Source organism: Ochotona princeps, chromosome 10 (genome assembly GCF_030435755.1).
Source record: "Ochotona princeps isolate mOchPri1 chromosome 10, mOchPri1.hap1, whole genome shotgun sequence".
Lineage (NCBI taxonomy): Eukaryota > Metazoa > Chordata > Mammalia > Lagomorpha > Ochotonidae > Ochotona > Ochotona princeps.
In genome coordinates this window covers 70,698,434-70,711,009 of record NC_080841.1, presented here as the reverse complement: position 1 = coordinate 70,711,009, position 12,576 = coordinate 70,698,434, and the positions used below count along the sequence as shown (strand labels likewise).

The window sequence follows — 12,576 nt, the reverse complement described above, 5'->3', positions numbered from 1 at the left end:
AAGATCTATCTTCCATTTGCTGGTTTACTACCCAAGTGGCTGCTAGTTCACTCCCCAAGTGGCTAGAGCTGAGCCTATCCAAAGCTAGGAGCCAGGAGCTTCTTCCGGGTCTCCTAGACAGGTGCAAGGTCCCAGCTTCTGCTGATTTCCCAGGTCCTACACAAGGAGCTGGACTAGAAGTAGAACAGCTGGAATTTGAACCTGTGTCCACAAGCCGGTGAAACAAGTGAGTCTTAGCCTACCACACCAGGGTGCCAGTTCCTAAAATTCAATACTTTTTAAGGAAACAGCTAATACTGTATGCTTTATGGATAATTTCAAATTTCAAATCAAACATGCTGCATTTTTTTCTAAGTGTTCTGACATAAATGTGGCATAGTGGGAAATTACGCTTACAGGAGGAATTTTGATATTTCAAGAAATCAGCCAGTTACACAGAATTACAAACCCGTCACTTGGATACCAATTCTTTCATGAAGCAAAGCTGGAAGGGATTGTCTTGCCTGATTTTGCCCTTGGGATATCTGGGTGTGGTTTATTTTCCACTGTGAGTGGAATAAAGACCGGCAAGAAATATCTTCTTTTACAACAAGAAATTCCTGGATCTTACAAACAAGCCTAAGGAGGAAAGGGGAAAAAAAAGCTACAGACCAGTCCTATTTGCTTATATTGTGCACACACTGGACTTGATCCATGCTAACAAAAAGAAGGCTGCAAGAGCAGTATGGGACAGTAGCATACTGAAGCTACTGGCTCCCATGTATCTTTTTTTTAAAGGAGGAGAGATAGAGAGGAAGATCTTCCATCCTTTGACTCACTCCCCCAGAGGCCGCAACGGCCAGAGTTGCGCTGAATAGAAGCCAGAGCCTGGAGCCTCTTCTGGGTCTCCCACATGGGTGGAGGGGGTCCCAAAGTTTTGGGCCATCCTCAACTGCTTTCCCAGGCCACAAGCAGGGAGCTGGATGGGAAGCAGGGCTGCCGGGATTAGAACCGGCACCCATATGGGATCCCCCAGCTGGCGCAAGCAAGGTGAGGACTTTAGCTGCTAGGCTACTGCACCGGGCTCACATATATCTTAATGGTTGAAAGTATATAAAAAATAGGGAGGGAGGCTGAAGGGAAACAGCAAGCAGGTATGAAAGATGACAAGCTTTCATAAGTCTCTCTTGGTTTGAAGGAAGCTAGAACTCAACAGCAATTGCCCACAGAGGGTGCCAAGACAAAGGCTCCTTAATTATTGATGCAGCATTTGCTTCTTGTAGGAAATGTAGGAGAAAAAACCAACCCAGCTGCACTAGCACTCACATTTATTTTCTGTTCAAACCCCTCTCATTAGCAAAATAACTTGTTCAGCAGTAAAAACGGAGAGGATGCTATTTCAGGAGGGGGAAAACAACTTTAAGCGTGCTTATTTCCTTGGGTACTTTGGACCACGAGGTCAGTGTGACAAAAGCACTTCACCAAATGCCCCAGCAGGCAGCAGCCACATTCGAGTTCAGGCCAAGACCTCATGCCACCTTGTTCTCGATGTCTAAGGAAGTGGGAGAATGAAGACTTGGCAGTAACATGAGCCTGCCATTTGCTTGTACCCCACATAAACAAAAAGGATGTAGCTCACCCATGCAGGCCTGGCTGCCGCCATTGTGTTTGCCCTCATTAACATGCAGTATATGAAGCACCGTGGAGCCCGACCATGCGTACACGACGGGCTGTCATCACCGATGTCCGTCGCCAGGATGGACACAGAGCTCAGCTTCCAGCGTCATTAAGACGAGATGCACCGCAGCCTGTGCTAATCCACAGCTTTGTCAGAGCCGGTCCGACAGTGTCTGAGGGTGCACACACACACGCATGCACACACATGGACAACCAGTTGTTTTCCTCTTCTCTTCCAACGTGCAGGATCTAACTGGAGCTGGGCCCAGAGCTCACGTTATGAAGGTCTGCAGCAGATTCTTGATATTGCAAAATATCACCAAAATAGAGCCTATTTAAAAAAAAAACCTGAAAAAATATCTGAGAAGTGATGTGTGTAGGGTGTTCCTGGGAAAAGGCATTGAGGGCAAATGATTCGGTCAAAACAGAATACATGAGCAGCTCCGGAGCGGGAAGTCTGGATGGACAAGCTGGCATGTGTGATGGCGCGTCATGCTTTCTTTTCCTTCAGAACAGCTGGTATCAGTTCTACTGGACTCTTCGCAAAGAAACCCTCTCAGGGAAACGCGTTTTCTTTCCTGCCCTGCCGAGTGACATGACTGGAGAAGACGGGGTCTATATGGATATGGTGGTCACTGTAGTTCAGACTGAGTTATGTAGGGATTCGACGGTGATGTCGGCTACTGCTTTATAATGTTTTTTTTTTTTTAAAGATTTATTTATTTATTTACTTAATTACAAAGTCAGATATATAGAGAGGAGGAGAAATAGAGACAGAGAGGAAGATCTTCTCTCCGATGATTCACTCCCCAAGTGAGCGCAACGGCTGGTGCTGTCCTGATTCGGAGCCAGGAACTTCCAGGTCTCCCACATGGGTGCAGGGTCTCAAAGCTTTGGGCCATCCTCGACTGCCCTCCTAGGCCACAAGCAGGGAGCTGGATGGGAAGTGGAGCTGTCGGGACTAGAACCGGCACCCATATGGGATCCCGGCGTGTTCAAGGCAAGCTTTAGCTGCTAGGCCACGCCGCTGGGCCTTGCTACTGCTTTAGACCCGATATTTTTCTTTCCCATGTTCGCTGATCACGCAAATGTGCTGGAACAATAAAGGGTTTAAATGTATCAGAATCTTGGGTGTAGGAAGTGGTGTGCCATAACAACAGAATGCTACCGGGAAGTGGCTACTGTTCATTTAAACCCGTATGTGTGTGTATCTGTGGGTCAGCTCCAAAGAGAACACTCAGATGCAAAAGAATTCCTTGTTGTTTCTCAGTTCAGGGCCCTCGTGGGAATCTGACTGCACAGGTACTCCAAAGCTACAAATGTGAGGAGCTGCAGCTGCGGCTGTCTCCAAGTGTAAGATGACCACCAGCTTGGGTACAAGGGCAGACAACAGTGACATACAACATGCACTTCTACTTGGTCCCTTTTTGGGCAGCATGCCTAGTGTTAGCAGGAGTTGGGTTGAAAAAGCAACAGAAATGCAGTCGAGTCATTTAGGTAACAATGGAGTTACTGGTAGGATCCTGGGGTCGCTCACAGAACCCAAGGCTGGGATGAGCAATGACACAGGGAATGGCCAGGCCAAGCCAGCCGGGGCGTCTGCAGCCTGATGTGCTATGAATGCTCTATGGGCATGGACATGATGGGGGCTTAAGCACCAAGTCCCTTGGCCTCTGCTGACTTTTGGCATACAGTTCTCGTTGCTAGGAGAGGGGCAATGAGGAGCCTACCGTGGCTGAGATGCCAATCTCATTCAGCAATGGCCAGAGTCACTTTGTGAGCCCATGTCTTGGGAATGGAGACCATTTTCCCATAAAGCGGGTGGGTGGGAAGGAACAACTGGGAGGCACCTGTCACTGGGACCTACTAGGTTTCAAGCATGGGCATGAAACAGTTTCTGGAACATTGGCTTCTATTATAATCTTGTAGGCATGCTCAGTGATGAAGGAGAAAAAAAAAAATCCATAGTTCCATTTCTATGGTCCAAAACTAGCGATGATCATCATCTGCTTCCGCCATTCTCATGCCTGCCTGGCAGGGGAGCAGTGGGAATTCCTTGGGATTAGATGGATGCAAAGTGCCCAGCCTACGCTAGGTATAAGAGACCCCCAATCAACAGCAGCTATCATGACTACTACTTTCAATGACTTGCTCAACTGATGTTATTGTGAAACTCTTCATGAAGAGGTGCGTAGCTGCAGGCAAGACTTACATTCAGATCTCGGAAATACTCATTATAATCTAAGGCGTATCCAACGACAAATAAGTTGGGAATCTCGAAGCCAGCATCTTAGCAGAGAGAGAGGGAGGGAGAAGGAAAAAAAAAAAGAAAGAAACAAAAATTTAGAGTGCATGGATGTGGAATCTCACCACACACTGTCCTTGGTACTCATGCTGTGAGGACTTTTCACTGAGGCAGAAGGCAGAACCCACAAGAGACCCGCACTGAAATGACTCCTTGGAGGAGACACAGCTAACCCCCAGACACACTCGTCTGCTCCACAAAGACTGAGCTGGCATACAGAGCTGAGAAAATGCTCAGGGGGGCCACGGACGATAGTAAGAGGGACATACGAGTCAGTCTTGTTACCCAGGGAATGACGTCACACCAAAGGAAACAGAAAAACACTACAGGCCAGCTCAGAAAAACACTACAGTACCAGAAGGCACCCCAGTCCTGCAGCCTGTGAACAGCTCTGGGAAGCACTCTGCCAGTGCACCTGTGTCCTTGGCTGCTTCAAGGGCACTGTGAAGTGAAACCATGAGATCAACATGAAAGGAAATGGAATTGTCCATTTTGAAAAATGCTTGGGATTATTTTAATGGTTGGTCTTCGGAGACCACAGTGCAGAGGATGTGAATAAAGGTTTCCTTGAGCAGAATGAGAGGAAATGGATCTAGATTCAATGCAAGGTTAAGAAAAAGGAGAACAATGTAACCAATTAAAAAAAAGAAAAAAGAAAAAGGAGAATGTACTGAAAGGGAGAGTAATTTATTGGAGAGAATCCTTAAGGAATAGATTACGATTCTCACGTTCAAAAAGAGGCTTTAAAAAGATTTGTTTTACTTATTTTAAAGACAGCATTGTAGAGCCAGAGATAGAATCTTCCATCTGCTGGTTCATTTCCCAAATGGCTGCAATAGGTAGGGCTGACCCAGGCTGAAGCAAGAAGCCTGGAACTCCATCTGTGTCTCCCACATGGATGGCAGCGGGCCAAGCATTTGGTCATCATCCACTGAATTTGCCAGGCACATCAGCAGGTGTGGAAGCAGAGGGGAGCAGGTAGGACTCAGACTGGTGCTGATATGGGATGCCAGTGCCTTACGTGGTAGCTTAATTCCTTGCACCACAAGGCTTGCCCCCACACAGATTCTAAAGTAGCTAAAGGATGGGTAAATCGCAGGGTATATACAACAACAACCTTGGAAGGAGCAATACAGTCTCTACAACAGGCGTGCATAGCAATACACACTGGGTAAATGCCAGCCCAGATCCAGCTTAGCGGGTCAAACTCTGGGATGCTGTGGAGCATGAGAAGGCCTGTGAAACAGAATGACCCCTCACTAGTTAGCAGACGAGCAGATCTCCAATGCCAACGTTTGCAGTGGTGGCAAGAGAGCAAGGACATGAACCAGACTGTCCAGGCTCAATGCTGATAATGACCTTGGCAAGTTGGCTGGTTTCCCATTTCTCATCTGGAAGATGGGTTTAACAAAGTGCAGCTGTGAGGGTAACAGAAGTCCACCTTCACACAGCTCTCAGCAGAGTGTCTTAGCTGCTATGATTTCCTTCATGTTGTTGCAAGCAATGTCAGAAATCTGTCATCAGAGCTGGCATCGTGGTATGCTGAGTCAAGCTCCTGCAAGCAATGCTTTCCATATGGGCACTGGTTTGAGTCCCAGCTGCTCCACTTCGGATCCAGCTAATGGGACTGGAAAACCAGCGGAAGATGGCTTGAGTACTTGGACCTGACACGCAAGTGGGATACCTGGATGGAGTCCGGGTTCATGACTTGGGCCTGGGCTATCGTCAGCCCTTGAGGAAATTTGGGAAATAAACCAGCAAGTGGAAGATCTTTCCTTCTCTCTGTCCCTCCCTTTCCCTCTCTCCATAAATCTTAAAAAAAGAAACCAGTAATGAATCAGGCAGATTTGAATCAAATGCTTATTTATATGCTACTTACTTGATACTATTTCCTTAGAACAGTTCTGTTTCATAATCTCAAGCAGCCTTCATTACACCCAGGTTGTATTCCCCAAATGTGGTAGAGCCTGCCAGTACAGTCAGCATGAGACTGAACCCCACTTACAGAATTTGGAGGCACTGGCTCGGGACCCACCCCCTACCCTGCTCCTCTGATTTCGTTGTTTGTGCAGCTGGCTGATGGGAGCTGCCGCCAAATCATGCTAGGGACTCCAGAGCCAATGTGAGTGAATCATGGTCAAGCTCAAGTGCGGTCTGTGCCTGCAAACCACAATTCACCTCTAGTGCTAGGGCAGTAACTGAGCAGGCTGCCTGCGGATCCCCTGCGGGTTGTCCCTGCCAGAGGTAGTAGGCACGACGCCCTCTGCACACACATCACTGCTACAGCCCCCACCACCCACACACACACACCCATATCTCACAGGCTTTCCCCTTCTAGGGACTGTCTGACAACAGATCCTGCAGGTGGATGGCCCAAGGGGTCCCTTCGACCTCCTGCAGTACCTCTGGGAGTCTGGTGGGTGAGACCAGCAGCCATGCAGGGGTGCAGGGCCTTCTCAGTCAGTCGCCTAGGGGTCAAGCCTTCTGCCACCCCTGCCACGGAGCACCTGAGTTCTCTGAAACAAGGTGCTGCATAAAATCCTACAGGAAAAACCCACCCAGTGCATGCACAGCACAGAGTTCCCGAGAAAGGCCAGCAAAGGAGAATTTTGAAGCTTCTGGCTTCTGGGGAGGGACACACAGAGAAAAGCAGCAATTCTTAAGCAGGAAACACAGCACCAACGCCAAGCCAGGCACACTCACAGTGAGGCCGGAAGCCGTCGCTCCTGGGCGTTCTCTTCACCAACAAGCTGCCGACAAAACAAAGCACAACCACGCAACATGAGCTCTGGCATCTGCAGGGATCTGCACAGCACACAGATGTGTCTCCCCACTCCCACCTTGACCGCTGGCAGCAGCACCCTCAGCCTCTGCCTTTGTTACCAGCAGGGGGATGGCCTTGAAGGCTCTGGGTGAGAAGATGGGGCTGAATTGGTGTGGTGCTGCAATAGGCTAAGCCACTGCCTGCGGTGTTGATGCTCCATATGGGTGCTACTTTCTGTCCTGGCTGTTCTACTTCCAATCTACTTCTCTCTAAGGTGCCTGGGAAAGCTGTGGAAGATGGCCCAAGTATTTGGGCCCCCGTACCCATGTGGGAGACCTGGATGGGATTCCAGGCTTCTGGCTTCAGGAGTGAACCAGTGTATGTTTCTCTCATAAACACACATGCACTCTCCTCTCTGCCTTTCAAAGATCTCTCTCTCTCTATATATATATATATATGTGTGTGTGTGTGTGTGTTTGTGTGTGTATATGTACATATACACACAAATACATATGTGTATGTAAACATATATGTGTATATAGATATAGATATATAGAGAGGAGGAGAGACAGAGAGCTCTTGCATCTACTGGTTCACTTCCCAAATGGTCACAGCCTTGGGTCTGAAGCCAGAAGTTTCTCCCATGTGGATATAGGATCCCGAGGACTTGGACCATCTTCCACTGCTTTCCCAGATGCATTAAACAGGGAGCCAGATCGGAACTAGAGCAGCTGGGACTCAAAAAAGCACCCATAGGGGATGCCCGTGCCGCACGTAGAGATTTAGCATGTTATGGCTGTTCCTGGGAGTAGTTCCTGGAGAGGCAGAGGCAGGGACTCTGAAACCCAGCCCCTCTCTCACTTTTCCTTTCTCAGACTGTGATTAAACCCTCCCGCCATCGGAGGAGATTCCATCTCCTGGAAGAGCACCACAATGCCAGCACCCCTGCTGAGATCCCCACACTGGGCTGGGAGGCGTGACTCACCTGGCTACCTTGATCATGGTGGGCTGGTACTTCTGGATACTGCTGAGCAGGGCCCGCATGGTCCTCCCCGTCCCTACGACATCCTTTGCAAAGAGGACAGACATGAGATACGTTCAACCAAGCTCGGTGGAACTAAGTGGCATCACACATGAAGTGTGCACCCTGGGGGGGAGTGGTGGGGGAAAGCAGAGGCTCTCCCTTATTCAGAATGTGTGCTGATTTGAAATGCTTTTTGTGTGACTATCAGGCAGCCAGCAGGGTGGCCTGATCATATTATTTTTCAACCAGTGCTTTCTTCAGGAAGGTGAATTTGGGGTGGGGGAAGACTGTGGGGGAGTAATTTTCTCCCTGGATCCCTGTGTTCCAGGGCTGCCACAAGGCATCATCCAAGTGGAGTGTATTTGCAGTCTTGCACGTGTGCTCGCACAGACACACACATAGAGAGGCTTGATGTGGCCCTGGGGTTACGCCACACAATACAAGGCGCATGAATTTTCATGGCCGTGGGACACTCTTGTGAATACATCCAAAGGATAAGCGCCTCCCCCCTGCCCCCTTGGCGGGCCCCACTCAATAGGGGACTCTCTCTGTGTCTGGGCCGCAGCTGGCGCAGGTCCCGTGAATTCGAAGGGGGTGGTGGCTGCAGGGGACAACTCCCATCCCCCCCATCTCCATCAAGGACCAAAGGGCGTCAGCTGCCAGGAGCTGATTAGGCAACGTCTGAATGGAGCCAGGGCTGGGCTGTGCCTGTGGCCTGAGGGTCTACTAGATGGGATCTATTAAGCCCGAGCAATTCCAGATACACAAGGTGCGCATGGACAGCACAGGACAAAGGGGCCAACAGCTCGCTGACTCAGTGCCAGCTGAGCGGGCGGGTATGTCGTTGAGTGACTGTGACCATCACTGTGCCCGGTACAGGGTTCCTGCTTCCTCCCTCCCTCCTCTCTTCTTATCTTTCCCTCTCTTCTTACTCTCTCTCTCCTTCCCTCTTTTTTCTTTTTCTCCTCCCTCCTTCCTCTCTATTTTTTGTTAAACATAAAAATAAAAACTACATTTCTTCTCTAGGTTCCCTAGGTTTCCACTTTCTTAAGGTATCTGAGGACAGCCTGTGGTCATTGGAAGGATATCAGCAAGATCATGGAATTAGGGCTGCACTGTGGCATGTAGCACCAGCATCCCATGAGATCACTGATTCAAGCCCTGACTCCTCCACTTCCAATTCAGTTCCCTGTCAGTGGGGTTGGAAAACAACAGAGGATGGCTCAAGTCCTTGGGCCCCTGCACCCGTGTGGGAGACCCAGAACAAACTCTTGGCTTCTAGCTTCAGACTGGCCAGCTGTGGCCATTGTAGGTGGAAGATCTCTCTCTCTGTAACTCTTTCAAATAAAGAAATCTTAAAAAAAATTTTTTTTAAAAGTAGTGATTCTGATTGGTTCCTGTTCAATTCACCTGGGCAACCACATACACAATGGGAACTCTATTCAATATGGGTGGGGGATGGTGCTGTACAGCAATGGGTTAAGCTGCCACCTGTAATGCCAGCATCCCACATCAGTACTGGTTTGAGAATTGGTTATTCCACTTCTGATCCAGCCTCCTGCTAATATGCCTGGGAATAGTGGAAGATGGCTCCGACACTTGGCCCCTGTACTCACTTGGGAGACCTGGATGAAGATTCTGGAATCTGGCTTCCACCTTACCTACACCCAGCCATTGTAGCTATTTGGAGAGCATCTCGCTTGCTCTCTGTCTCTCATCCTCTCTGCAGCTCTGTCTTCTAAATAAATAAATCTGGAGCCATGCTCAGAGTGGGAACTTGGATGTCCTGGGCCAGTGTGCTGATAAGTCTTATGTTTCCAAACTCACCGCAAGACTCTTTCAACTCCCAAGGGTGGACAGGAAAAAGCCAGCTTACCTCAACAATGAGGACATTCTGAAAGAAAGAAAATGTAAGTTTCAGGGTATGTCATGTGCCTGGGTCACAAGATGAGCACACCCTTTGTGTGCAGCTTCAGAATGCCCTTCACCAGTCCTCCCCAGGGAGACTCATCCACTTGTTCACAGGTCATCCAGGCACTCCAGATTCAAGTCCTGGTTCCTTTGGAACCATTTGCTGCTGCATTCGCAGGCTCCATCTTAACCATGCTACCCAGCCCAAGCTCAGTGGCCCCACCTAGCGCTCCCTTGGGAGGCAAAGCAAGTCATTCAAAGGCCACATGACTCCCGAAGGCGAGGCTGTGTGGCTGGATCATATGCTGAGCTGTGGCAGCCTCCTGGGTCCCCCAGGCTTTTCTAAGCTGAGGAAACAGAGAGCAAGAACTGTGGTGGTTGGGGGCGCGTGCAGTGCAGTGGCTCAATAGGCTAATCCTCCACCTGTAAATGCTAGCATCCCATATGGGTGTTGGTTCATATCCTGGCTGCTCTACTTCCCATCCAGCTGCCTTCTTGTGACTTGGGAAAGCAGTGGAGGGTGGCCCAAGTCCTTGGACCCCTATACCCACAAGACAGATCCAGAAGAAGCTCCTGGTCCTGGCTTCAGATTGGCTTAGCTGATTGTGGCCATTTGGGGAGTGAATCAGCAGATAGAAGATGTTGCTGTCTTTCCCCTCTGAAAATCTGCTTTTCAAATTAAAAAAAAAAAAAAAGCATCTTTAAAAAATATGAACGTAAGTTCAGCTTCTATTTTCCCCTGAGGTGGGCAGGCTCTTTGTTCCATGGGCCTCTGTTTCTCCCCTGCGGACTCCAATCACGCTTCATTTGGATTTCTTGGGGGCTCTCTCCACCTCCACTACAGCCCCAAACTTGGCACAATAAGGGGGTTAATGGAGGTCCCGGGTGCCCAGCTCCCAGCTACACTCCTGCACAGTGCCTGTATACAGGTGACTCAAGCATGGCTTGCTGAATGAGGGAATGGTAATAACTGATGCGGGTTAGGGATGGGCTAAAATTAACCAGTTAAGTGGATCAGCAGGAGCATGTCAGTGCTGTCCCACTAAATGAACAAATGTCCTTCCCGTTAGACAAATGCTGAAATTCCACCTTTGTGGAAAGGAAGTTTTTCTTTCTTTAGGAGACATTTCATTTCTCCCTAGGATTTACATCACATTGACAAATACTATCAAATCTTACACATTAGCTACATTAGCTATCTGACACACAAGAGATTTGATGAATGAAAATACCTACCTACCCAAGAATCCCAGAACCCTGAAATCCGCACCATTTATCAAATTCTCTTTAAGGAGATGTTCTTATTTCAGGTAGGGTCTTTTTATTCACTAAATCCATTTATAAACTTATCGTTTCATCATTAAAATATAAAATTATCCTGTGTTTTCTAACATCACTTTCATTTAAAAAATAACTTTTAAGAAAGATTCACTTGAGGGGCCCGGTGGCGTGGCCTAGCGGCTAAAGCCTCGCCTTCAACGCACCGGGATCCCATATGGGCACCGGTTCTAGTCCCGGCAGCTCCACTTCCTATCCAGCTCCCTGCTTGTGGCCTGGGAAAGCAGTTGAGGATGGCCCAAAGCCTTGGGACCCTCCACCTGCGTGGCAGACCTGGTTCCCAGCTTTGGATCAGCACAGCACTGGCCGTTGCACTCACTTGGGGAGTGAATCATCGGAGGGAAGATCTTCCTCTCTGTCTCTCCTCCTCTCTGTATATCTGATTTTGTAATAAAAATAAATAAATCTTTAAAAAAAAAAAAAGAAAGATTTACTTGAAAGGCAGAGTGACAGAGATCTTTGATTGGCTGGTTCACTCCCCACAAGCCCCACCCTGCCCCCAAAATGACAGCTAAGTTTGGACCAGACAAAAGCCAGGACCAGGGCCAGCAGCTTCTTCTGGGACTCCCAGATGGAGTCAGGAGCCCAAGCACTGGGGCCATCCTCTGTTGCTTTCCCAGGAGCATTGGTAGGGAGCTGGATCAGAAGTGGAACAGCTGGGACTTAAAACTGGTGTGCATATAGGAGCAGGAATTGTAGGTAGAGGCTTAAGCCGCTGCACTGCAATAGTTGCTCTTCTTTTCATCTTATTTGAAAGACAGGAAGACAAAGACTGTTTAGTGTCTGCAATTGCTAGGGCTCAAGTCAGGAGCCTGGGACTTCAGCAGGGTGATCCATGTGAAGGGCAGGGACTTCAGTACCGCAGTCATCACCTGCTGCCTCTCAAGGTGAACTGGCTGGCAGTCAGAAGACACGGAACCAGGCACTGTGGGATGCTGGCCCTTTGGTGCCCATTTTTGAAGCAGGTTGAGGCATGGCATGCGAGTCCTGCTGGCAGGGGAGTCCATTTGCCATACTGAATACAGTTCCCTGAGATCCTAACACTCAATTCACACATGTCGGCTGAGCCGTGTGATTGCCATCTGAGGATCAGCAACTAGAACGTTTGGAACATGTGGTGGATAATTGGATCTCCTGATTCTTCACCTTGTCTCAATTTGACTAAGAGAAATTTCAAGAGTGACTCTGCAACATGCCTAATTATGTAGAGTGCACTGGACATGGTTAAATCTGCTATCCTAGTGTTTGACAAGCGCAGATGCTTGGACAACAAACCCTTTATCATTGGAAAGATCAGCAGCTTCTACTCTGTGACAGTGGTGGGTGGGAAGAGGGATTTGGATGTGCACTGACCCCAAAACACAAAATCAAGATTACCACGTCATGTTTTAGAGCAGGGCAATAACACACATACAGTGAAACTTGAACAGAGGGAGTGGGTTCTATAGAAGCCTTCACCTTTCCTCCCTCCCCACATGCAGTTACTTTTAACACTGAGCTTTCTTGCTCCCCACTCCCCCGTGTTCCTGCTGCATTTCGAAAGAGAAGCGGAGGGGCTATATGGTGGCATAGCTGGTA

General features: G+C 48.8%; 1 protein-coding gene across 1 annotated transcript in view; it reads right to left on the bottom strand.

The window, feature by feature from the left end:
- Positions 1-2,685: 2,685 nt before the first annotated feature.
- PRTFDC1 (phosphoribosyl transferase domain containing 1) overlaps positions 2,686-12,576 on the bottom strand; it is a 64,509-nt gene continuing 54,618 nt past the window's right edge. The window contains exons 5-9 of the mRNA XM_004588433.2: positions 9,626-9,643; positions 7,711-7,793; positions 6,665-6,711; positions 3,869-3,945; positions 2,686-2,749 (exon numbers count right to left, since the gene is read on the bottom strand). Coding sequence (XP_004588490.2) covers positions 2,702-2,749; positions 3,869-3,945; positions 6,665-6,711; positions 7,711-7,793; positions 9,626-9,643 — 273 coding nt within the window. The 3' untranslated portion in view covers positions 2,686-2,701. The remainder of the gene's footprint in view (positions 2,750-3,868; positions 3,946-6,664; positions 6,712-7,710; positions 7,794-9,625; positions 9,644-12,576) is intronic.